At 43.8% G+C, this 25291-nt stretch overlaps 1 protein-coding gene across 1 annotated transcript in view; it reads right to left on the bottom strand.

Moving 5' to 3' along the window:
- Positions 1–4214: 4214 nt before the first annotated feature.
- Positions 4215–25291, bottom strand: part of AR (androgen receptor) — a 241220-nt gene continuing 220143 nt past the window's right edge. The window contains exons 4-8 of the mRNA XM_003412742.4: positions 23782–24069; positions 17809–17953; positions 13191–13321; positions 11783–11940; positions 4215–11164 (exon numbers count right to left, since the gene is read on the bottom strand). Coding sequence (XP_003412790.1) covers positions 11009–11164; positions 11783–11940; positions 13191–13321; positions 17809–17953; positions 23782–24069 — 878 coding nt within the window. The 3' untranslated portion in view covers positions 4215–11008. The remainder of the gene's footprint in view (positions 11165–11782; positions 11941–13190; positions 13322–17808; positions 17954–23781; positions 24070–25291) is intronic.

Here is a 25291-nt window from a genome sequence, read left to right as displayed (position 1 = left end):
GAATGGCCTTCTAAAGACACAATTATGGCACCATCTTGGTGGCAATACCTTGCAGGGTTGCGGCAATGCTCTCCAGGAGGCTGTTTATGTTCTAAACCAGCATCCAATATGTGGTGATGTTTCTCCCATAGCCAGAATTCATAGGTCCAGGGATCAAGGGGTGGAAATGGGAATGGCAGCACTCACTATTACCCCTAGTGACCCACTCGCAAAACTTTTGCTTCCTGTCCCCACAACACTCTGCTCTGCAGGTCTAGAGGTCTTAGTTCCAGAGGGCAGAATGATGTCCTCTGAGGACACATCACTGATTCCACTGAACTGGAAGTTAAGAGTGCCACCTGGCCACTTTGGGTTCCTTATGCCTCTGAATCGACAGGCAAAGGAGGGAGTTACCATATTGGCTGGTGTGATTGATCCTGATTACCAAGAGGAAATCACATTGATATTACATAACGGAGGCAAAGAAGAGTATGTCTGGAATGCAGGAGATCCCCTAGGGCGTCTCTTAGTACTACCATGCCCTGTCATTAAAGTCAGTGCAAAACTACAGCAACCGAATTCCAGCGTGACTACTAATGGCTCAGACTCTTCAGGTAAAGAACCACGACCAGTTGAGGTGCTTGATGAGGGCAAAGGGGATAGGGAATGTGCGGTAGAAAAAAAAAGTAGAAAAAGGTAGTTCTAAATACCCATCATGACCAAGTGACCGGTTGCAGAAACAAGGACTGTAATTGTTATGATTTTTTCTTCCTTGTATGTGTACATCAAATATTTTTTCTTCACTTATAAAATATAAGATGTAAACAGGGCTAATGCATTTTTCGTTGTACGTGTATTACTTGTATCATGTTAGGTGCAAGTATGACTTTAAAATTGTCTTTATTCAGAGATTATGTATGGTTTAAGGAAATGAGTACAGGTGCCAAGTTGACAAGAGGCGGATTGTGATTGTTAAGGTTGTGTATCAACTTGGCTGGTCCATGTTTCTCAGTGGTTTGGCAGTTATGATGTAGTCATATAATGATGTAATCATCTCCGTGATGAGATCTGATATAATGTGATCACCTCCATGATGGAATATGCTGTGAGTTGCCATATCAGGTGAAAAGGAGTTTTCTTGGGGGTATGGCCTGCATCCACTATAAGTGTACTTTCTGGCAAGGCTTGGTAGCTTTTGCTTGCTCTGTATCCTGTTTGGCTGACCTCCGGTTCTTGGGACTTGAGCTAGCAGCTTACCTGCCATCTTGTCTGCCGATCTTGGGATTCATCGGTCTTTGCAGCCTGTGAGCCAGGAGAAGCCTCCAGTCTTACCAATGGACTTGGGACTTTCCAGCCTCTACAACCTAGTGAGCCATTTCCTTGATATAAATCTTTGTCTATATATATTTATATGGTTTACAGGTTTTGTTTCTTTAGAGAACCCAGCCTAAGACACCTGGCATCTTGTTTCCTAGTCCAATGATCTTTTCTCCTGCTTGCCTTTATAGACAAATATGTTGATAGGTCCTTTGGGCCATTTGGTGAACTGTTGTACCTCAAATACCTCTAACCGTAGACAGGGAGCAGGAGCAAGAGCCTTGGCAAGACACTTAGGAGATGATGGGGCTGGAAAAGACCACTCTTTCTCTCAAAAGGACTCATCTGAAGTTTGGGGAGGAGGTAGCAGCCTTGCAGAACTCTTGGGCTTAAGTCCAAGTACCTATTACATTATATTAGAATTGCTTATGCTTTTCTCCCCACTAGACTGGAGCTCTGTGAGGGCGAAGAGCACATCTGTCTAGTTCATATATAAGGTACATAGTGGCTGTACAATAGTTGACTAAAAGAAAGAACAAATGATGAAGGGGTTATTGGACACTGTGCCTCTCTAAGGGATCCCTGCAATTTTTTGAGGCGGTAGGATTCTCCCACAAGATTAGTCCAACCTTGACATTATCCAACCTTGGCACTGTGCTCAAGCATCAAAAGGGCCAGCTTCCTTTGGTGACAAGTGTCACTGCCCAGGTGGTGGGTGATGTGCCTCTCACAGCATCTGCCTGTTCTGCTGACCTGTTTCTTGGTTTGAGATTTGAAGTGCCTCATGGGTGGGGACTGTTTGCACAAAGTTTGGCTTAAGCCAGCTTTTTTGGTACAAAGACTTGCTGGGCAGCAGCCAGACCAAGTTCCCCAAATGGCCTCTCTCCTTGCTTGAAGTCACTTGGGGAAGAAGCCGAGAGAAAGAGGGGGACGTTGTGGCCTGAAATAATGATGGCAGGAAAATCTGAAGATTTGAATCACATCTTCCTGTTAACTTAGAAAACAAAATTCTCATACTCCAAACTATCTTTTCAATGTTTCTCATTTTTTCTGCAGTCCTTGTTCCCCAGTTCTCTCCTCTCACCCTCTCACACAGCGGCATGAAGAAAGTCTCTGGGATGTGGGTGGTAGGTGCTATGGCTGAGTTAGATCTCCTTGGGCCATATACATGGGAGCCACAGACAAGAAGAGGCAGAGGCTTTCTCACCAGGACTCTAAACCAGTGTGCAGGGGATGGAAGGGGTTCTCAGGTGTCCCACCATCATGGCAAGCTGCGTGCAGGCTCGTGAAGGGGACGTGAGCTGGGTGTTTGAAGGCTGGTCCCTTGCCACAGGCACTGGTTCACAATAACATTCAAAAAGTGTTTACTCGATAAAGTCTTTTTGGGCCGGTTCCCTCATGCAAAGAATGAGAAATTTGGGCTAGATGATATCTAAGCCCCCTTCTAGCTCTAAAAGGCAGTAATTTTAAATCAGAGGCTAGCCCAGTCTCTTTGGAGGGGTGGATGTGGGAGGGTTTGGGTGATTCTGATAGGTTGAAACCTCAGACTGACCTGATCAAAGACATTTACTAGACTATAAACTCACTGAAAGCACAGACTGTGGCTTATTTAACTCATATTTATCTCTGCCATTTATTAGATGATTTAAACAGCAAACAAATTATTTCACTTCTGAGCCCTTTCCCCCTTCCATCGGGGAGCTGACAGCAACTATTACTTAGGACTCCATTGTTGTTTTGAGCCCCTCACTCCCAGATGTTCAGTAAATGTTTGTTGAAAACATATGTGGGGGTTCTAACCGTAAAACTATGCACTCTGGTGATAGTAAAAGGCCTTTACTTTTCTTTATGTCAAAATTAAGAAACGTTTTGCTGTACCTGGCAATAACCATGGTTATTTCCAGATCATAGTCCCAGATCATATAGTCCTACTCCACACCTCACCCCACCTACCGACACACTTATTTTACAGATGAGAAAACTGAGGCCCAGAAAAGGGAAGAAGGTTGCCCAAGGTCATATAGTGAACCAGTGGGCCAGAATCTTAGCTATACACTAGCAGCCTGATATGTCGCATACAGAACTTCTGCCTCCAGGCTCTTTTAACCCATCAAGTATCATGTGGGCTCCTGCCCTCTGTGTTTTGCTACTCCTCGGAAAATTTATAGTGGATGCTAAACATTGGCTCTTTAGGCAGGATCTGAGTGGTGAGTGAAGCCAAGCAGAGCAGGCTGTTATGTCACTCTCTGTAGGTGCAAGGTAAGAGGGCCTAAGCAATGGTTGTCAGAGGGGCTCCTCATCCCTGCCCCCCAGAGGCAGGCTCTGACTTACACACAACCCAAAAACCATACATAACTGTCTTACTTAAAAAGAAAAAATTTTTTTTTTGTCTTACTTAGACACACACAAACACACATCCCAACAATCTTTTGTTCTCCTAATCTCAGGAAAATATTTGAGAAATCCATCTACTCTGACGAAAAACCATCGCTTGATGTGAGACTCCTCTCAGAGGTTCTGACATTTTAACAGGGAGCTAAGCCAAAGCAATGAATGACCAGTTGCATCACATACATTCTCACTGAATACCCAGCCCAGCCCAGGGGAGAGGCATTGTGACAACCCCTATTACAGGTAAGGCCACTGATGCATAGAGACTTTGTTATTTCTTAATACGTGTGTCACGCCTCATTGACAGCCTATATCTCACACCCAGAAATTCACTTTGGGATCTGATACATTTTCAAATTGAGAGAAGAGAGGAAAGGGCCTTGCTTGAACTGAGGGCCCAAAAGAAGGCTGGCTTGAGTTTTACCTGGATATAAATGCAGCCATTGTTTATCTGAAGCTTGGCAAGAACTGGGCAATGATGCCTCCGCTTATTTTATGCTCTCAAAAGGATGAGGATGGGAGGGTGAAAAGCTGAAGTTCGCATGGCTTTCCCTTGGCTGACAAGCTCAGAGTTTTTGATGAGAGGTTCTGATGGGCTGTCAGTGCCCACTTGTGCTTTCTAGCCCAGGCCCTTTAATTGTTTGGTGGTCCCAGGTCAACCTATGCTAAGGCCAACACAGAGCAAATTTACAACCCCTGTGCAAAGATTTTTAAAAGTATATGAAAATCAAAGTAGTGTAAAAGGCCACTTGGCATGATACCAACTCTTGACTTTAATAAAGACAGCCAATAAAAAGAGCTAATTAAAAGAATTTTGATGACATTCATCTGAAATTTTAGATTGTTTTATGTTATAACAAATTAACGACGATGATAAGAGGACATTAGCTGCTTTTCTCAGGTCTCTTTGTTAACAATAACTTGAGCCTGCAGCCACAACAGAGGCTGTGGCCAAGTTTTAGCTGGCAGGCCAGCAGGCCAATATTTTACACAATGGATGACATTTCTGAGAGCAGAGGCAGGGACAAACCCAGAGTCACACACGTATTCCAACGAACAAGTTTCTGCCATTTTTTTAAATTGTATTTAGAGCAACAAAAGATTCCAAGATTACAAAAAGAGAACAGAACACTAGAGCTTGGGGCTGGTCCTGCTGCCCAGTGGAGGCCAAGTGTCACTGTGAGAACTTAAGTCCCATAGAAAGAAGTTTCAAGTGAACTTAATTTGTTTCATTTTTTATCTTTATATGATGCTTTCTTTCCCTCTCTCTTTTATTTTTTTCCCTCAACATTGAAAATTAATTCTTATCTCTGGTCACATAGTCTACTCCCTCCTGCTGCCGAATTAATCTCAAGGACAGTGCAAGAATGTCATGTCTGAGGCACTCCCTAATCACAGTTCCAGTCTAGGGGAAAGCAGAATGGTGTCACTGAGTGATGAGAGGACTCTTTTTTTACTTGGGTCATTCTAATGGTGGCTGCTTTCAGCATCCAAGTGGCTTATGGGATAGGACAGCCCCACAGACACTTCACTGCAGGGCAGTTAGCACCAAGGGCTAAAGTTGTGAGAGGCTGGAGGCCTGGCCTGTCTGAATTGCAGGGTACAGGGTCCTATACTGTGAAGCAGCAGCCACGGAGGACACCACCACAGAAGCAGCAATATTTCAGAATTTTCTTTCCTTTGGGGTATGGATATGTGTGTGTTCCAGTGTTGGGTGGCCGACGAAGTCTGCAGCTACATGACAGCCTTGCTGAGTAGCATATGTGGGAACTGTTCCAGGCCCCAAGGACCACCCAGTTCATAGTTTCATTTAATTTCATAAAAGGCTAAGATATAATGGAGCAAGGAAAGGAATCAACATCCCTGCTATATTGAATTAGGGTAGCCAATCAATGTAAATGGCCTACTTTCTAGCCAAATCAAATAGGGATAAATCGAAGCTGAGTCAAAGGCCGTTTTTCTCCTCTGAAGAAGAATGACTAATGTGGATTTTTCTGCTTTCACCTAGAAATGGTTGAGTGAGTGTTGGGAGGCTCTGGGCAACAGACCCCAGTGTCAAACGCTGTAATTAATTGAAGAAAAAACACCCTTATCCATGGGCAGAGATGGACCCGCACCTACAGAGATACAACTTCTAGTACACTGACAAGTTTTAACAGAGAAAAACACATTTTCATTTGGCAAACTCTTTACAGAAAATATCCAAAACCAGAATTAGAGAACACAGACACCCAGTAGCAAGAGCACCTCAACCTCATGTGATTTAATTGTGTGAAAGATGGACACTTGCTCCAGGTTTACGAGCTCAGGAAATTGCCCTTTTCTTAAAAGGATGGTGAAGACCGAGGAACTCCCTTCCTTCTCTCAACCAGTCAGGTCCCATTAGGGGACAATGGTCAATCATTTGGGTGATCTTTTAGCACCCCGGTCTGGTCCTTTCCTATGGTAAAGCCCAGTCACTTCCAACGAGCCTCCACCACCCTTTCTACATTCATCTGTCTTGGCTAGTAAAGTGCAATACATCATGTACCCTACACTTTTACCCCCTCTGCCCTTTTGTAAGGCCTGTGGGTCAGGCCTCAATAGGGACAAGATCTCCTAGTTATCTGGTCAACCTAGGTGTCTTGTCTGTTCTGAGAGTGCTTCTAAAATGTAACTACAGCCTCTCTCACAAGTACATGGTATCAGTCATGACCTGGAACCAAATATAAAGGTGCAGAGAAAAGTAAAGCTATCAGAACACACTATATCTATATATATAATTCAATTGAAAACATGGATACAAATACTCATTTACAATATATTTCAACCTTCTGCCTTAAACTGCAGAAAAATTTTTGTGCTGTCCAAAGTGGGCAGAAACAGGGATTTCTGCCTGCTGTCCCTCTAGTGCAAAATCTAGTCCTTTAAATGCTCCCCTTCTCAATAAGGGCTTCACATCTTCAGATAAGCTAATATGGGCACTAGCAAACACAGTGGCCAAGACTGGCTCCATTTCCAACCATGCAATAATGGAGCTTCAAGAATTTGCTCAGTAACTACTACAGAAAAAGAAAGCTAGTTCTGCTTACAAAATCACTTAGTGAAGGACCCATAATCCCATTTTTTCCCAAAATATTTTCAACTCCTCTAAAAAATGTCTATTGTTCAGGAAAACTCCCACTAAACTGTTATAAGTCAGTCACCAGCAAAGTCCTTCAGTCTGTCTTTGGATAGCTTACCAAAGAGGCTCTAATGCTTGCACCCTCCCTGCCCTTAAAAATTTTGGTGTCTTAGCAGATACAGTGTAATCTTTGGTTACATAACGTGATGCTTTCATCTCTCTTTTTTTTAACTGCTCTCAAAGATTTTCAAAGAGATCAGTGGTGAGAACAGATCTGCCTATAAAAGGCAGCAGGGGTAGAAACTTCCATTTACAAGAAATTACACATGCTAAACAGCTATTTTGGCTTTAAGTTTGGGGTCTGATTCTGTGCTTTAGCAATCCAGGTTCCTTTGGCCCCTCTATAGGAGGTCAAGCATGAAAGTCACTCCCTTGGCCCAGTGTCCTCTCACCTGGGCAACTGGCACAGGATAATTAGTAGTCAGCCTTTTGTTTTTCTGGTCCATGCGAGGGCCATGCAGGGATAGTTACTGGGCTGTCTGGGGAGGGTCTTACGAAGTGCAGTGCTGGTGCAGGGTTGGAAAGGGGCAGAGGGAATGGCTTGGGCCTTTGTGCCCTGCCGAATTTCAAGGGAGAGAAGGGGAAAAGGCCACGTCTGTGCTGTGCCTAATGAAACAATCACTTAAAAACTACCTGAAGCTTAAGGTTAGGTCATTTGTGTAGTGTCAGTATCATGTAGATGGTGGACCTATTTCTCTTAAAGTACAAGTAGAATACATCTTGTTATATATGCATATAAGGGTTAAGAAGCAGAGTATGAACAGAGAGGGACTGTAGCATCAGCACATTATTTCTTAACCTGGACAATTACTTTTGCAACTACCCAAAGGACAGAGTGAAGCTTTTTTTTTTTAAGTGCCAGTGAACATACATAAAAATATATGTATTACTGATTTTCTTTTTTCAAAGACGTATGACAGAATCCTTCAAAAAATTCCTTTCTCAGATTAAGGTAATTTAAAAAAATAATAAACTCTCCAAAGAACAACGATACTGTCTGTGGCATAAAAAAGCTATGGAACAAAGAATCCAACCTCCATTTCAGCTCGGAGGCCACGCTTGGGCCAGATGCCCAATGAACAAGAGATGAAACTGCCACATGACTCTTGTATTTGACCACAGAGTTCATGACCTTGGCAGCTGTTTGCTGCCTAGTACAGACAGAGCCTTTCTCCCTGGTGCCTCTTCGTTTTGTCTTCCTCACTCTCCATCCCCATCCAGCGCTGCAAACCTCTTCGGAGACGGTCCCCGTGACTTGTTCCTTGAGTGACCCTCATCTTCCGGCTCACCAGGTGAGAGAGTCTGGGGGGCTGGTTTTTCACAGGTAAGCACAGTGTACCAAACCACATCGGCTCTGTTTGTAGAGCTGAGTGCATGCAAAATGAAACTTCTACCCAGAGGACAATTACATGGGCAAGAACATCAATGGTCAAAACAAAACAAACCTCTCCTCCTTTTATCCGAGGGAGTACAAAGCCAAGCTAAAATGTCCTTTGCTCACTGAAACCTCAGTGCAGAAACAGTTGGCCTAAAAACTTGTTTAGGCCATTTTTTACTGATCTTGCCATTTGGAAATTTGGAGTAATCCAGTTGTTGATGCTTTTAATTACACTGCTGTTTCATTGCTTTTTGGCTTTCACAAATGAAAAACATATATTTATAAAGACAAGACTCATGATTAGTAAATCCATAAAGATGAAAAATTTGACAGTCATAGAAATGGAAAGGAGCGCCTCTAGTATTTACAAGGAGAGGTATTAGAATGGTACAATTGAATCCATATTTCACAAAAGATGAAAATCATTTCAAAACAGATGCTGTAAAGGAACTATTAAAATGTAATCTAGTTTAGCTGAAAAAAGTGTTGTTTTTTTCTTTTTCTCTGTTAAAATAGGTAAAAGTAATTCTGTGCGCTTATATAAGCCAGATGGTGCCATAACAAAGCAAACCAGAATTTGTCTATCCCACCGTAGAAAGGGAACCCGTCAGCTTTAGTTTTGTCCAGCAGTCTTGTATTGGCATATCATCCATCTTAAGTTCCCCTCTCCCTTGTTATTTAAAGAGCTGTTTTGTAAGTTCATTTGGCTATTCATAACAACACAGAAATCCAGGTAGGAAACCCATGTGGGTCATGTCACTCAGAAACTATTTTCTCAACAAGTAGAGTAAACCAACTGAAATGGGCAGTTTGGTGACTAGCCCCTGATTTTTTGAGTTTAACAGATGAAGTTAAGAGCTAAGTGAGGAGTCAATGGCTAGGATGAGAAAGTAAGTGGGTATTCCCCTGCCCTTGGGGTTGGGAGACAAAGTCAGCAGAACAGAGGGGTGCCCAAGGGCTATATAAAACCAGTGTCTCAGGAGCATACTCCGAGTCCATGGGTGTCATCTTACTGAAGCCACACCATCCAGACCTTTCCAAAGGAGGCCATGGTTCTGTAGAAAGTCTCAATGTTTCAGCTTCCCTTTGACAGGAAGACAGCAACAGTGGTGGGGAGTCTGAGTGATTATGGCCAATGCTAGAGCCCAGAATCAAGAATAGGGAAGATGATGAGGAAACTGGCCAGATGGTGCCCATCTGGCTTTAGGTTTGACTCTGAAGACTTAAACTTATTAGCTAGCGTCTCCTCTTGGTTTCTTCTCCCATCTTCACATGACTTTTGAAGGTGGATATGCTGGTTGGCAAGGAGAATATTTACAGGGTATTTCGTTTTATGCCTTCATTATTCCTACCCAGGTAACTGAGTTTTCTTTTCAGCCCTGATCTGGGCAGCCCCTTTAGCTGCTCTAAAGGAAAAAGTGAACATTTCTCCACTTGGTGGGAGGGTATCATTTCTGGGGGACAAGGGCAAGACGCCCAGCTTGTCCAAACCCTTTGAGATTGTATTTCCAGAGATCTGACAGTTGATGAAATCTGACAGCTGATATGCCCAAAGAGGTGAACATGCTTCACTACCATGGCTGAAATGCAATCTGGTTAAGTTCAGCCCATGAAACACTGAAGGGAATATGGAGGGAGCTTGTGGCTGCATGGAGTCAGGCAGAAAACTTCATTCAGGTCCTCTAAAGAGAGAACAAGGGTGGCGGCAGTGAGAGATACATATTTAGTGTCCTAAGTAGGAGAACAGCCAAGCCAGCGCTTCTCTCTCCTCTAACTCTAGCCCCAAGCTCCTCCCTGGCCTACACATGGGGAAACAGACCTGGATCCAAATGGGGCCTTTCAAAGGGTCAAATCTCTCCTCTCCTCCTTTTCACTGGTCTGACTCTTCAGGGGAAATGGCCAAGTTTTGGCTAAAGAGAACATTCAGTTCAAAGCTCTTAGAAGCTATTGAAAGCCAACTTGAGGATGGAGGCAGAAAGTGAGAGAGAAAAAGGATTTGTGGGAGGGAGACATTCACATGCAGACAAGTTTTCAAACAAGAAGCACATTTTCGATATATTAAAGTGCACTGCATTTGAGCAGTCTAGACCTCAGGGGCCAAAACTGTGGGCAGGTACCGCTAATCTATCTGCTCTCCTTGTCCTCTCCACTTTCTGCAACCCTCAACTCAGATTTAGGGTCGCCTTGCCCTCCAATGGCAATAGTTGTTCACAGGAAGAAAAGTTTCCCAGGGAGAGAAGGGTTGAAAAAAAACAGTGAAGTGACATCCCATGGGCCTGCATTTTTCATTTTTTTCATCATTGTTGGCCTCTTTGAGGGTTTCTGTTTGTTTGTTTTTGTATTTTTTAAGAGCAAAAAAACCTAGTAAAGTTCAAAAAAAAATTTCTCCCAAATACTCTTAGCTCTCTCAACTTCCCGTGGCATTAGGTGAGTAAACGTTTGTGTGGCTGGCACACAGCACAGTGCTGTAAACAAGTACAACTTGACACTAGGCCACAGGAGTATCATCACAGATTTGAAGAAATACAACACCATTCAAAATACATATAGGAGCCATGGTAGGGAACAGAGTCTGAATGCCATGGAAGGGTCAGATAGGGAGAAAAGAAGGAAAAGAAAGGAGGAGAAGAGAAAAAAGCCCAGGAAATAGAACTCAGGAACTTCTTCATGACAGAATGTGCATCAATAGAGGAAATTCCCCAAGGCACTGCAGCGAAGTAGTGCAGAGTTATAACAGGCAGAAGAGTGGGGTGGGTGAGGAAATGAAGACTTTCAAAGCTTCACTGTGTGTGAAAATAGATGGGCTTGACTTTCCCAGAAAGGATCTTGGGCACTTGCACAGAGATGATCTCTGCCATCATTTCCGGAAAGTCCACGCTCACCATGTGGGACTTGATTAGCAGGTCAAAAGTGAACTGATGCAGCTCTCGTGCAATCTGCAGGGGTAATAAGAGAAGGAGAACATAGGATTGATAAAGAGCCGGCTTCTGCCAGGGATCTCCCCCCCATCTCTGATTTCTGGTCCTTTTAGCCTTTTGTTTCCACTCCTTCCTTTGGCCCTCTCTTGTGAGGCTGTGTGTGTCACTGTGTGTGTTAAGTGGTCTCAAGGGAGTGACTGAGCGCTCCTAAGAGATCTTTTACACCATTTCAAGTTATGCAACCCAGGATTGGGTGTTCCTCTTACTCAACACACACACACACACGCACACGCACACGCACACGCACACACACACACACACACACACAACACTCAGGGAGGAGGGAAAACATCCAGGTCTGTTTTGTCTATCTAGAGGACTCATCTGCTCTAAGTCCCTTTCCCGAGTCCCAACTGCTCTGTTCTCAACTCCTCCACCTCTTTCACAATATCCAGCTGGAACACTGTGACCTGTGTTCCTTTCTTCTCTGCTGTATTTTCTTTCTGGACCACACTCAAAGCCAGAGAGTAATGGAAGCACCTCCCAACAGGTGGTGTCAGAGCCCAGAGGAGCACATTATCACTTGGCTTTATCAGGCTACTCTCCCTGACAAAGCACCCTCCGTCTTTTGCTTACAGGCTGCACAGAGTCCAGGAGCTTGGTGAGCTGGTAGAAGCGCCTTGAGCAGGATGTGGGATTTTTTCTCTTGCATGCAATGATACGATCGAGTTCCTTGATGTAGTTCATTCGAAGTTCATCAAAGAATTTTTGATTTTTCAGCCCATCCACGGGAACTGATGTGGGATGAAGACAGAATGGGGAGGGGAAGCATGCCCAGGAAGAAGCATTAGACAAAGCACCCAAGTTTTCTGACCACAAAACTTGACTGTTACCCCCACAGGGAGGGAATCATCTACTTGGCTTCCTGTCAGTTAAGTCTGTGTGCCTGGGGCCTTCAAGCTGCCAGGGAGGTCTTGGGGAAAAGGCTAGCTGGATTCAAACTGAAGGAAATCAGGTGTATAAAATTTACTGAACCTTTCCTTTTCTTCCTCACAGAGGAGCCCCAGTGGTGCAGTGGTTCGAATCCACCAGCGGCTCCTTGGAAACCCTATGGGGCAGTTCTACTTTGTCTTATAGGGTTGCTATGAGTCAGAATCGACTCAATGGCAATGGGTTTGGTTTTTTTTTTTTTTTTCCTTTTCCTAGTTTTCTCATCTACTCATTTTTTTTGGACATGATTACGTGTTATCCACAGTTCAGCTCTGACTTAGACAATTAAAACACATGGCTTTGAATATCAAATTTGTTCTCTTTTTTCCCTTACAGATGCTAAGACAGCACTCTGCTTAGAAAAGACATTAAAGAAAGGTTCCTTGGCTGCCAAATAAACCCTGAGTTGCATATGAGGAGCCCTGGTGGCGTAGTGGTTAAGCGCTTGGCTGCTAACCGTAAAGGTTTAGTGGTTCAAACCCACCAGCTACTCTGTGGGAGAAAGATGTGCCAGTCTGCTTCCATAAAGATTTACCGCCTTGAAAACCCTACAGGGCAGTTCTACCGTGTTCTGTAGGGTTGATATGAGTCAGAATCAACTGAACATCATTGAGTTTGGTTTTTGGGAGTTGAGTTGCTTACATAGACCTCCTAATGTTGGCAGAAGAGAAGATTCCTTCAAGAAGGCATCCTTCCTGTTCTATTGCCCTGCAAAGGGGTATAAGGCGGTTCTCACCTGTTTCTACGGCAGAAGCTATGGGAAAACCAAGAGATCTGTTACAACCAGTCAAAATGACCTTGATCCCAAAGAAAAGCAGGTGGGCAGGTGAGTATCCGATGAAAGGTGAATTCTAGCAAAGAAAATGGTCTCTAGCCATGAAATTGGTCTTTGTCAGGAAAAAGAATGCTGGGGTACCATGAGAGGGCGGGAAGGGGACAAATAGGGGAATTTCCCGGGGCTGGCTTTTTACCTGATAACCTTTTAATGGTAAAAACAACCCCCTTCTGGGCCCCCATGCTCCCAGAGGCACTAACTGACCCTCCAGGCACTTACTAATGCTGAACAGCAGTAATGCTTTCATGCACAGGAATTCCTGGGGGGTGATTTGGAGCCATCCAAACTCTTGGGAGAGGTGCCTCATTCGGACACACTGGCTGTACATCCGGGATTTGTGCATGCGGTACCTGGGAAGAAGACACACAGAGGAAGGAGAGGAGTGAGGGGAGGCTTAAAACAAGGCCAAAGAATCCCTCTTTCTAGGTTCCCCAATAAGAGCCTGCTGTTTCTTTTGCGCTGCTTTAATAACAAGGAACATGGTTTTTTGTTCTTTTTCCGCCCCCCTTCTTTTTCCAAAATCCTGACATCATGATAACTACTCATCTCCCATGGCCAGGATATCAGTTAGTACATGGAATTTCCAGGTCTTCTTGCCTTTCCTGTTTCCTGAAACAGGGACAGGAAAGCTTGACCAAATGAACACAATGGGGCAGGCGCATCGTCTCCCTGACTACAGCTCTAATATTCCAGCTACAGTCAGAGCTAGAACCTGCCTCCTTCGCAGCCCAACTTGGAAGATTTCTAGGTAATAGGCCATAGAAGTCAGCTCTTAACATAAGGATACCAGGATTCTCACAGGACCACAGGCGTTATTCCTGTCAATCCCCCTGCCTGTTGCCTTGAATGCCACTTCCCATATTAGAAATTTAATCACTTCTTTAAAATCTTCCAAGGGAAGAGATTCCATATTTTCTTTTCAAAATGAATTCCAATGCTTCTCTGATAAAAAAAAAAATAAGCCAAGAAGCATTTCTGAATGTCTAACCTAAATGTCCCCTGCTGAAGGAGAGCCCTCTTCCTTATAACTGGCCACTCTTTGCCACAGTTTGTGAGCTGTAAACATGTGCAAAGTTCTTTATTATAGTGATTTGTGACCACATTATCACATTAACACCTATAAATGGTATGGGTAAGTGGCAAGGTTTGGACAGGCTTCTCACAGGGGAGCAACCTCTCTGTTCCATGACTGGCCATGGCACAGCTCTGAGAGAAACACTGCTTTCTTCTGCTGCTTGGGCCATCAGACCTTCCCGGTTTTTAGAACTTCAGAAACCAAATGTGTGTGTGTAAGCCAGAAACTGATGTTGTAGCATGCAGAGAAAGGGTAGGGAATTCCACCCCTCCCAAATAATGGTGAGGCCCTCCTGGATTGGACCTAAAGGCTGTGGTTTACCATTTTGTTCCCCAAACTACTAGCCTGGTCCAGAGGATGAGCAGGGCCTGGTAAGTGGGGGATGGTGTGGAAGTATTGAGGCTAAGGCCCAACTGGAAAGAGAACGTATTTAGATATTATCACAAGTCAATTGACCAGAAGAGTGTTGCTTGAAGCTCTTTCATCCTAGAAAAAATTTTAGTAAGATCCATTGACCCTAGGGCCTGGCCCTGCTCAGATCTCACTTGTACTTCCAAGCCTCTGTTGATGAAAACATTGTAGTCTTTTTACCATTGAAATCGGGTCCCAGGATGGAGAATTGCTGTAACATTGCTGCAGGTCGCAGGTAGAGAGAAGGAGGAGAAGCAATGGAAATAATTCAGAGGGAGGGAAAGAAAAGGTCACAAAGAATAGGGAGAGAGTTAAAGAAAATAAAGTAAGAGGAGAAGGAAGGGGAGAAAAGGAGAGACAATTTAGAAGAACAGCAAGGGCAGGTGGGAATAAAGGACAGTGGATAAGAGGGGAGATGAGGATTGGAAAATACTGGACACAGTGCCTGGCATATAGTAAACGCTCAATAAATGACAAAATGTTCTTATCCACCATTCTACAGATGAGGAGACTGAGGCTCAGAGAAGCTTAGTGCTTTATCATAGGTCATACAACTAGCGGTCAATTCCATTACTGCAATAACATGTGCTCTCCACAAAGAGTGAAGGAAAGAAGGAAGCATGGATGATGACAGAGTTTGGTGTCAGAGGGATCAGCAAATGGGTTGGGCCTCAGTCTTTGGGCCTCAGTCTCCCGATCAATACCTGGAGAAGGTTGGTATCAATTAGTGGGTCTTGACTGGAGTGGTACTGCCTCCCTAATGGGCAGTAGAAATGTGTGGAGACAGTTTGGGTTGTCACTGTGACTGGTGTCCTATTTATTATTTAGTGGACAGGTGCCAAGGATGTTAAGCCTATTCCAGTATGCAGGACCATCCTACACAATGAAAAATTATTCCTCCCAAAATGTCAACAGCATCTTTGTTGAGAAACACTGGTCCAGATGTTTCTAGGGACTCTGAGAGGTCTAACACAGTAGCTTTCAGGAGCCCTGAGGGTTGGTGGGCCCAGCCCCCGACCTTGTGGGTACCTGTGGCACCTTTGCATGAGGTGGATGGGCCTGGGCCAGAAAGTTGAGGTGGGGTGCCACATACTAAGTCAGAGGCAGAGAAGAAAATTAGAATTTAGAAAATAACCATTTATTGCCTTGCAAAGCCCCTAAAACCTCAGGGTTCTGGGGAGGCTGATACAGGTGCCCTCAATCACTCAGAGACACAGGGGAGACCAAAATAACAAGGAAGGGAGATTTTCAAGGCCTGCTCTAGATGATGGCATCATAGGTAACTTTTTCGAGGCCTGGAAACCACAGAGCAGGTCATGCCAAAAGCCCAGTGGTTATTCTTAGCTTCTAGCTACCAAGGCTGGCTGGGTTGGGAGAGGGCAGCTGGGGACGCACACTCTCCTCCACATGGCATTGCAGTACTGGAAGGAACTACTGGCCTGTAGATTTTATTTTAAGCCTCTTCTGGGTTAGAGAGATGGAGGGGAGGAAAGGTCAATTCCTTCCCTGACCAAAGGGATTCTCTGTGGTGAGACTGGCTCAAGGTCCTTGGGAAGTTTTTTCTGGCCAGCTCCATTCACAATGCCATCGAGGGACCTTAAACAGCAGACATAAAGAAAATTATTGCTATTAGAGAAGTGGCATATCAGAAAGGGATTCCATTTGCATTTTGTGCCTACTATTTTTTTTTATGGGTCAGGCATTTTGCACCCATTAGTTCCCATTCAGCCATCATAACATACAATTTAAGAAGGTCTATTATTGTAACAGATGAAGAAAATGAGGGTCAGAGAAGTTAAAGGTCTTCCCCCAAGACATAGATGTAGGAAACAGTAGAGATGAGGTTTTTGTCCAGAAAAGTGTAATTCCAAAATTTGAGCCCTTGACTAATTCATGAAGGATAAGTAAAGCTGGCAGCAGGGCAGGCATTAATTAAACCTATTTTTAAGAGAAGGGAAATGACTAGACCAAGATCATACAGCCAGAGAGTGGTGAAGTTCTCTTCCCTGCCAGTTACCACCATGAGACAGTTGAAGACCTTGGAATTACATAAACATACATGTGAGACTTATCGCCAACATACGCTAGCTGTGTGACCTTGGGTGAGTCACTTTATTTTGCTGAACCTGACTTTTCCCATCCATAAAAACAGGATTATCTATGAAAAGGGGAAGTCACTTTGCTTTCTATAAGGATTCACTGAGATAAAATTTACAACATATCTACCATAGTTCTGGCACAAAATAGTTGCTTGGCAAGTGGAGGCTAGCAGTAGCCTACAGTAGTAGCAAAATAACTACCTGAGCTCATCCTCCATACCAGGCCCCGTTCTAGGAGCTGGGCACATTCTTGTCTTCCTTGGAAAAAGTTCCCTGTGCCTTTGAAGGAAGGCTAAAAGAGGAAACCCACAAAGACAATCAGGGATCCAAGGCCACATTGGTACCTGTCACTATCTAAAGGCAGGAGGTAGTGGGCTGGTTAAAAACTTCAGGTTAAAATTTTAAAGAACAACATGGGACTGAAAGCCAAGGCTTTAAAAGCCCTTAGGTGCCAGGGAGGCTGCAGTGTCATTAGAACGACCCAGGAAGTTCAGCTCTTTTAATTGCTCAGGGGCAGAATCCTAGAGTTGGAGCCAAGCAGTTCTGAATTTGAATCCCAGCTGCAACACTCACTAGCTCTGTGATCTTAGGTAAGCTGCTGCTTCTTACTGTCATTTTCCTCATCCAAAAAAAGGGAATTACACCAATGTCATTGAATTGTACATGTAGAAATTGTTGAGATGGCATTGTTTTGTTAAGTATATTTTCACCACAGTTGAAAAAAAAGGGGGGGATTACAGTTCTATCCCATTAGGTTGTCATGAGGGCTCACTGAGGTGATACATAGAAAGTATCTAGCATTGCCCTGGCACAAAGTAGTTCCTCAACAAATGATGGGTGGCAGTAACTCTCAGTGGTAGTAAAGGAACCAAAGGAACTTCAGCCCTCATAACCAGAGTATCTCTGCTCCTTCCCTATATTGCTCAGAGTGAAGGGGAGGGGCCTTTACATGGAGTTTTGAGGTAAGCCACAAAGCAGGTCAGAAGCACGGCCAAAATACCAGGGTTGGGAAGGGAATGGCTTCAGCAACACCATCGGCATCGGTACCCTCCCACCCCAGTCACCTACCAGCAATTGGCCTTCCAGCTCGGGCAAAGCCACCCAAGACTGGGCTGCTGGCTGGGGCTTCCATTACATCACCAGTATGTCAAATGGGCTAGTCCCCACCATCACTCCAACTACCCTCATCACCGCCACCCAGGCCTGGACAGGTTGCTGTGCTTATGTCAAGTCTAGGCCCAGGAGCACTTACTCATTGAAAACCAGGTCAGGGGCGAAGTAGAGCATTCTGGAGTTGACGTTGGTGAAGGACCGCCAGCCCATGGCAAACACCATGAGCCCCATCCAGGAATACTGAATGACTGCCATCTGGTCATCCACGTGCAAGTTGCGGAAGCCTGGAGAGGAAAGGCAGGGGCTGTGTTCAGACTGGACACTGATGGGCTGAACTAAGTCTGGGTCTCTGTTGGATTGTAAATCTCTGGCACTTGGACAGCCCCTGAGGAATCAAGGGACCATCAATGCTGACAGCTGAGTGGTGGGGAAAAAAAACAAACTATATGGTAGGGAAAAAGTTCCTTGCCCTCCCTACTTCACTGAGCTGCTACTGTAAAGCTTGTATGCGATGATGATGAAAGCAAAAAGGGCACTGTCAGTTGGAAGAGGGTAACAATCTAACACTTACTGGCTGCTTACAATAAATGAACTCTTTTCTAAGCATGTTATTTACATTAACTCATTTAATCCTCATAACAATACAATAAAGTAGGAACTATTATTATTCCTCTTCTGTAAGTCAGTAAAAGAGTCACAGAGAGGTTAAGGAACTTGTCTAAGATCATACAGCTAGTAACTGGCAGATCAGATTTCAAAACCAAGCAGTCTGACTCCAAAGGCCATGCTTTTGATCACTATACCTTTTTGATAATGCAGTGTAATAATCATTTCTTCCATATAAATAGAAATATCACTTTATGAAGCTCTTTTCTAGCTATAATCTTATTTGACCATTTTTTTTAACAACCCTGGTAGAGGGATATTATTACATATCAGATCATGAGGGTAGGTAACTTGACAGCTGCTGCCTTCTTCACATCACCTTCAGGCTCCCTCTCTTCTCTCTGACCTCTTTCTGACCCCCCCTTCTTTTCTATTCTTCTCTACTCAACAGGTGTCTTGCACTTTCCAGTTTCCTACCATCCTAATGCCATTATCATACACTCAAGACCCTTTAAGAACTGCATCCCTAGAATGTAAATAATAATGCTTTTCACTCTCCCTGTTCAAGACCCCATTTCATTCTCATAATAACCCCAGAAAGTAGGCAATGTGACATTTTACAAACAAAGAATCTGAGGGCCCAAGAAGTTAACTGACTTGCCCAAGGTTATATGGTCTCTATGTGGCAGAGCAGAGCTGGGACTAGATCCCGGGTGTTCTGACTCTCTTCTCCAATGCTGTTTTCACTCCATTGCTGAAGGTCGCAGCTCAGGAACTACCAAGGTCACTGGCTTTTCTGAGCCACAGGCTCAGGTCTGAAGTCTCACTATCCAGACACATTGTTTTGCCTGGTTGGTCTCTGCCCACCCACACATCCCATTTCCTTTTTATTTTCTTTTAGGTCCCAAGCCTCCCAGACATCAGAGGTTCTAAAGTCCATCCTTAATGTGGCTTCGTCACATCTCATAGCACCATACTTGGCTGCAATCTTAACTCCTGAGTCTGTGCCTTCCTCCTTCACTGTAGTGGCATGTTGACAGACTGCCCACAGCCTTAGACCTCAGAGTATTTCCTGCCTGGAGTCCTTCTGGAGCACAGAATGCCTGGGATTGACCATTCCCAGCAGGAGACAAGAAGCAGGGGCCAAACATAACATTGAAGGATCTCGTGGAGAAGAGGACCAGGAGTTTGAACCCTGGACCTCTGAGCTGGGAGGCAGTGGGGATCAAGGAAAGCCTTTGCTGATGGACCTGGATCTTCTTGTGCAGTGTGCAAAATGTGAGGGTGCAGAAGATGAAGATTTAACTGTACGGGTATCATGGAGACCGTTTCAACACTGATGCTTTTTTTTCCCTCCCTGAGATGCCAGAGAAATAAAAAAGCAGAGAAAAAAGGGAAAATTTAGTTTGACTGCAATACTAATTAATGGTCCTTTGTGAGTGCTGCTTGGTAAACAAGCCTAATTACCAAGCGCACATCAGTAGCGTGGCAGGTTAATTTTGCTATATGTTTAATTTGATTACGATACCTAACTCTATTCTCTAATGCCTTTGTTATCTAGCCTTTGAAGTAGTCTGTTCAGGTAAGCATTGCTATCAAGGGATGACTCCAGGAAGCAGTAGCCCCAGCCTACAGGTTTCCTTAGGCACACACTCGCTCAGCATGTATATGGCACTGTGTTAGGCTGTTTCGGAGAAATAGAGAAGAATCATTTTGAGGTTTTGAAACACACCAAACAGGTTAGGAAGCAGAGGCAGTTTCTTTGAAACTGTGACTATTTTCTCATGAGAATCTGATCAACATCATTTTTTAGCACTTGGCAGTAGAAACCTATAGTCCTATGTCTAGTCTGGGAGAAAAGGCCCCAAAAAGCCCACTGTGGGAACTTTTGCCCTGGTGCACCTGCCAGCTAAGGTCTTCCAAGATGATTCAGCCTTGGAGCCCATGCATGAGATTCTAGGCAAGGTTGGTAGTAACTTAAATGGAGCTTCTTGAAAGCTTTGGCTTAGCACTCAAGCTTCATAATAATGAGTCATCATTTACAGAGCACCTACTATGTTCCAGCTACTGTACTAGACGCTCTTTATTCATAATCTTTAATGGTGATAACAATTTTCAAGTTAGGATTTTTTCTACCATCTCTACAGATAACGAAAACAAACACAGAGAAGACATCTGATTTGCTCAAGGTCACATAACTTGTGTATAGGATTCCACACTAGTTATATCTGATTCTAAATATACTGTGTACACACAATCTATTCATCCATCCCTGATTAGTCGTTGTCAATTATTAATGTGTCGGGTACTCTACTAAGCAATTTCTATGTGTCACCACTATCACAGAAAACTTACAACAAAATTTATCTGACTAGATGCTTAGCGCAGTTCCACACAGAGGACTGAAACTCAATCTATTAAATAAGCAAATCAAATGAACTAGTAGGTGGCTATCGATAATATGAATAACAGCTCTTATGAATGTGGTAATCAGCTTTGGCAGAGAAGATATCCTTTTAAATAACCGAAGGTTAGAGATCATTTCCTCAGCAAGTTAGATGGTGAACTGATAAATTGACCTGTGAACTTGTTAATATAAGGAGAGGGCTTCCTTCCTGGGGATTGGTCTGAGCAAAGCTGGTGATACCCAAGCCATACAGATTCTGCCATAGTGATTTGCATCAGGTTATTGTCAAGGTCACTTGTCAATTGGAAATCAGAGGGTTCAAGTTCTGGCTCCATTTGCAAGTGACCAAGTTGGGTAAGTTAACCTCGCTCTGAGCTTGATATGTGAAATGGAAATAATAGTTCCTGGGGAAACCCTGGTGGTTTAGTGGTTAAGAACTATGGCTGCTAACCAAAGGTTGGCAGTTCGAATCCACCAGGCCCTCCTTGAAAACCGTATAGGGCAGCTCTACCCTGTCCTATATGTTCACTGTGAGTTGGAAGGAATCGACTCCATGGCAGTGGGTTTTTTTTTTTTTAATGCTTTATAGGACTGTGGTGAAGATTACCAGTTGTCAATTGCTATTGAGTTGGCTCTGACTTATGGCAACCCCGTGTGTGCCAGAGAACCATGCTCCACAGGGTTTTCAATGGCTGATTTTTGGAAGCCGATCTCTAGACCTTTCTTCTGAGGTGCCTCTGGGTGGACTCAAACTGCCAATCTTTTGGTTAGCAGTCCAGTATGCGAACCATTTGCACCACCTAGGGATTCCTGTGGTGAGGATTAAGTGGGATCATACATACATGAAAAGGCTCTGTAATCTATAAAGTGGGGCAAGGTTAAGTGTGTGAAAAGTGCTTGAAAAGATTAAATGGAAGCTCTGTCACAAACAAGACTCAAAACATCCAACTGAATAAGCGATAAGAATTAAAGAAACTTTCTCTTTTTTCTTTTCTGTATTTTTTCCTTCCTGTGAAAACCCTCTGTTTTGGCACAGTGCATATGCAGCCAGAGTCCTTGGGCCTCCTTCCCAGTGATCCTATTGGCTCGTTTACCTCAGCTTCCTAAACTGGGAAGGTGTTATGAAAGGTTTGGTGGCTGTGAATAGGCCTTGTGAGTTGGAAAGACAAAATAGGGGATTCATGGCCAAAATACAATGTATTCAAAGGCAGAAAGTCTGCCATATGACCTAAGTGGCCTTGTATGAGGCCTAGAATGCTCACTGTCAAGCCCAGAGCTACTGAACTGCAGGGGCACTACATAGACTGCAGGGTAGAGTTAAATGAGGAGGGATTTGGAGTCAAGAGGGCACCTGGATTCAAGTTCTTGCCCTGCTACCTTCTGGCTGTATGACTATAAGCCAATCACACAACTTCTCAGAGCTTCAGTGTCTTCATCTGTAAAATAAGGAAAAGAATCCCTACTTCACAGGATTCTTATGCAGATCAAATCAGGATATACATATGGAACTGCTCTGTTCACTACACATTTCCATAAGAATGGCAGTTATTATTAGAAGGCAGGTTAATCTTTGACTCCACGGTAGGAAGTGCTCTTGTTGATGTTTCAAAAGAATCTCTGAATCATGGAATTTCAGGATTAAGAGAACCCTTAAAGATCATGTATGTCACTGGTTTTCAAACTGCGTTCCTTGGAGACTTAAGATTCTGCCAGGGGGGCCTGGGACTTCCCTGGGGTAGTGAGGGGGAGACTGAGCTGGTGAGGCCCGGCCATACGCTCTGGCTGTATATCCAACAGCAACACTTACTTGTATCTGGATACAGTGCTTTTGAGGGGAAAAAAAAAGAGTCCAGCTGTTAAAGGAAAGTTCACTGGATAGAGCATCTCTGAGGCTTCTTCAAGCATTAGTATTTTAATAACCAGAGTTGTTAAAAGAACTGATGGCCTAGGGAGAAAGCGAATTCACCATCACTGGAGGTATCCCTGATGGCGTAGTGGTTAAGTGCTACGGCTGCTAACCAAAGGGCTGGCAGTTCGGATCCACCAGGCGCTCCTTGGAAACTCTACGGGGCAGTTCTACTCTGTCCTATAGGGTCACTATGAGTCGGAATTGACTCGACGGCACTGGGTTTGGTTTTTTTTTTTTTTTTTTGGTTTGGAGGTATCCGAGCAGAAGTTAGATAAACACTTGGAAATTTCTTCACTAAAGAAGCCTTCGTGGCACAATGGTTAAGTGCTGGATTGCTAACTGAAAGGTCCGTGGTTTGACCCCATCAGCTGTTCCACCTGAGAAAAGACCTGGTGATCTATTCCTGTAAAGATAATAGCCTAGGAAATCCTATGGGGCAGTTCTATTCTTTCCTATCAGGACAACACGAGTGGGAAATGATTTGGCGGCATACAACAACAACAATTTCTTCGCTATTACCTAACCCTTCCTCTCACTGACTACTAAAGTATTTTAAAGAGTTTTTTTAAGGGTTTACTTGAAGGAAAATTTGAAAACCATCAATTCACTCCAAACCACTCGTCACACATTATACAGATGGAGAAACTGAGACCCATAATGGGAAGGGATCTGCTCGGGGATCACATAATGAGTTACCAGCAGAGCTAAGACAAGAATCCAAGAGTTCCGACTCCCAACTTTCTACCACATCTTATTATAAAAGTTCCCATGGTATAGATCCTGAAGGTAACACTGAAGATAGAATGATAGTTGGGCTCAAGGCTCTCTTTGAGGTGAGCCTGTATGTGAACATGTAGAAGAACATACTTAGACATACGTGGGTATGTCTATGTCTATGCAATTACGGGAAAAATTGCCGACCTCGTCTGTGGGTTGAACATGGGCACATGACGGCTATGTGCACATGTGAGGCAGATGGGACACTATAATGCTGGCCTTCCTCTTGCTTTCTGAGTCCAAGTTTCCTTATTTATAAATTAGGGATGATACTAATCCCTCCCCTTTACGGTTATAGTGAGGATTACGTGAGTTAATGGGTAGAAAAATACGGGGCATTGTGCCTGGCCTGTAGCAGCATTCCCTAAATATGGTCTTCCTTACACCATGTGCCAATTTTTCCCTTTCCTTACCAGGCAAAGCCTTGGCCCATTTGACCACATGTACAAGCTGTCTCTCGCCTAATTCATTGAGGCTAGAGAGCAAGGCTGCAAAGGAGTCGGGCTGGTTGTTGTCATGTCCAGCACACACCACGCCTGGCTCAATGGCTTCCAGGACATTCAGAAAGATGGGCTGACACTCATAGCCTTCGATGTGTGACACTGTCAGCTTCTGAGTTGGCTCCTCAGTGGGGCTCGTTGCACTGGAAACCTCCCCTTCCTCCTGCAGCTTCAGGTTACCAAGTTTCTTCAGCTTTCGAGCTATTAGGGAGAAAGGAACACTTGGATTTATTATCAGAGACCAAAGACACATAGTATAGCTACCCTGTTATAAAAATTTCCTGAACTAATAAGAGGATGTTCAATCTCTCTGCACACAGACTAACTTCCTTAAGGACAGATGCTCAGTTTAAACATTAATTGAATGAATGATTCATTTTCTTGAGTACCTGCTAAATCCATACTTTCATTTCTTGCCTTTTTCTCTGATTCCTATACCATCCCAGCCTAGTATACCCTTGGATTGTGCTTTGGCTGCAGCCCTCAGTATTCATACCTGGGACCTTCAAATAATGCAGTCATGATTCATTCATTCAACAGACATCCACTGTTAGGACTTTACTATGGATGACAGAAAGAACATAGGCCTTGCACCAGCGTGACAAAGAAAAAGTAAATACCCACAAACAATTCTCTAAGATGTCAGACTATGCTACAATGGAGGTATTAACAAAAGAAAACAGAAGAAAGCATTAATTCTTTCTGCATAGGTGGGGTCAAGAAATGCTTTACATAGGAAGTGGCATGTGACCTAGACCTTAAAGAATGATGAGGATTTCACCAGGCAGAAACTAGTGGAAAGGGTATAAACAAAGGCACTGAGGGGTGTTTGAGGGAACAGCTAGAAACCAGTATGGCTGGTGTGTATACTGGATGTGTTGAGGGAGTGACTACTTATGAGATTGAAAATAAAGCTGGTGCCTCATTGTAAACAGACATGTATATCATATTAAGAAGTTTGGGCTTTATCTTATAGGCAATAGGTAAATACAGAATGTTTTAAATCAAGGGAATGATGTACTTGTGTGTACGTCAAATGAATTGCTAGGGAAAGAGGCTAGAAAGCCATGCCTGCTGAATAAGAACTAGATTTGTTCTTTGGGTCCCTAGGGGTACCAGAAGATACAATGACTTGAATTTTAGTTCCCTTTCTCTCTATCTATCTATATAGATAGAGATGTAGATATATAGATACATACACATGCATACTTTCTTTTAGTTAAAACTATCTAAAGAGGGAAAAGTTGCTAGGTATCCACGTCACTGGAGATGACCAAGTAGAGACTAGGTGCACAATGGTTAAAAATTCAAGTAGCAGATGGGAATGAGGTTAAACGAAATGGCCTTGAAGGTCCCTTTACCTCCTCACACTACCAGATTCTATCAGCCAAATGTGGGTTCAATGAAAAGGAATTTTCTGGTA

This window comes from Loxodonta africana, chromosome X, assembly GCF_030014295.1.
Source record: "Loxodonta africana isolate mLoxAfr1 chromosome X, mLoxAfr1.hap2, whole genome shotgun sequence".
NCBI lineage: Eukaryota > Metazoa > Chordata > Mammalia > Proboscidea > Elephantidae > Loxodonta > Loxodonta africana.
This window is presented reverse-complemented; position numbering and strand designations above follow the sequence as displayed.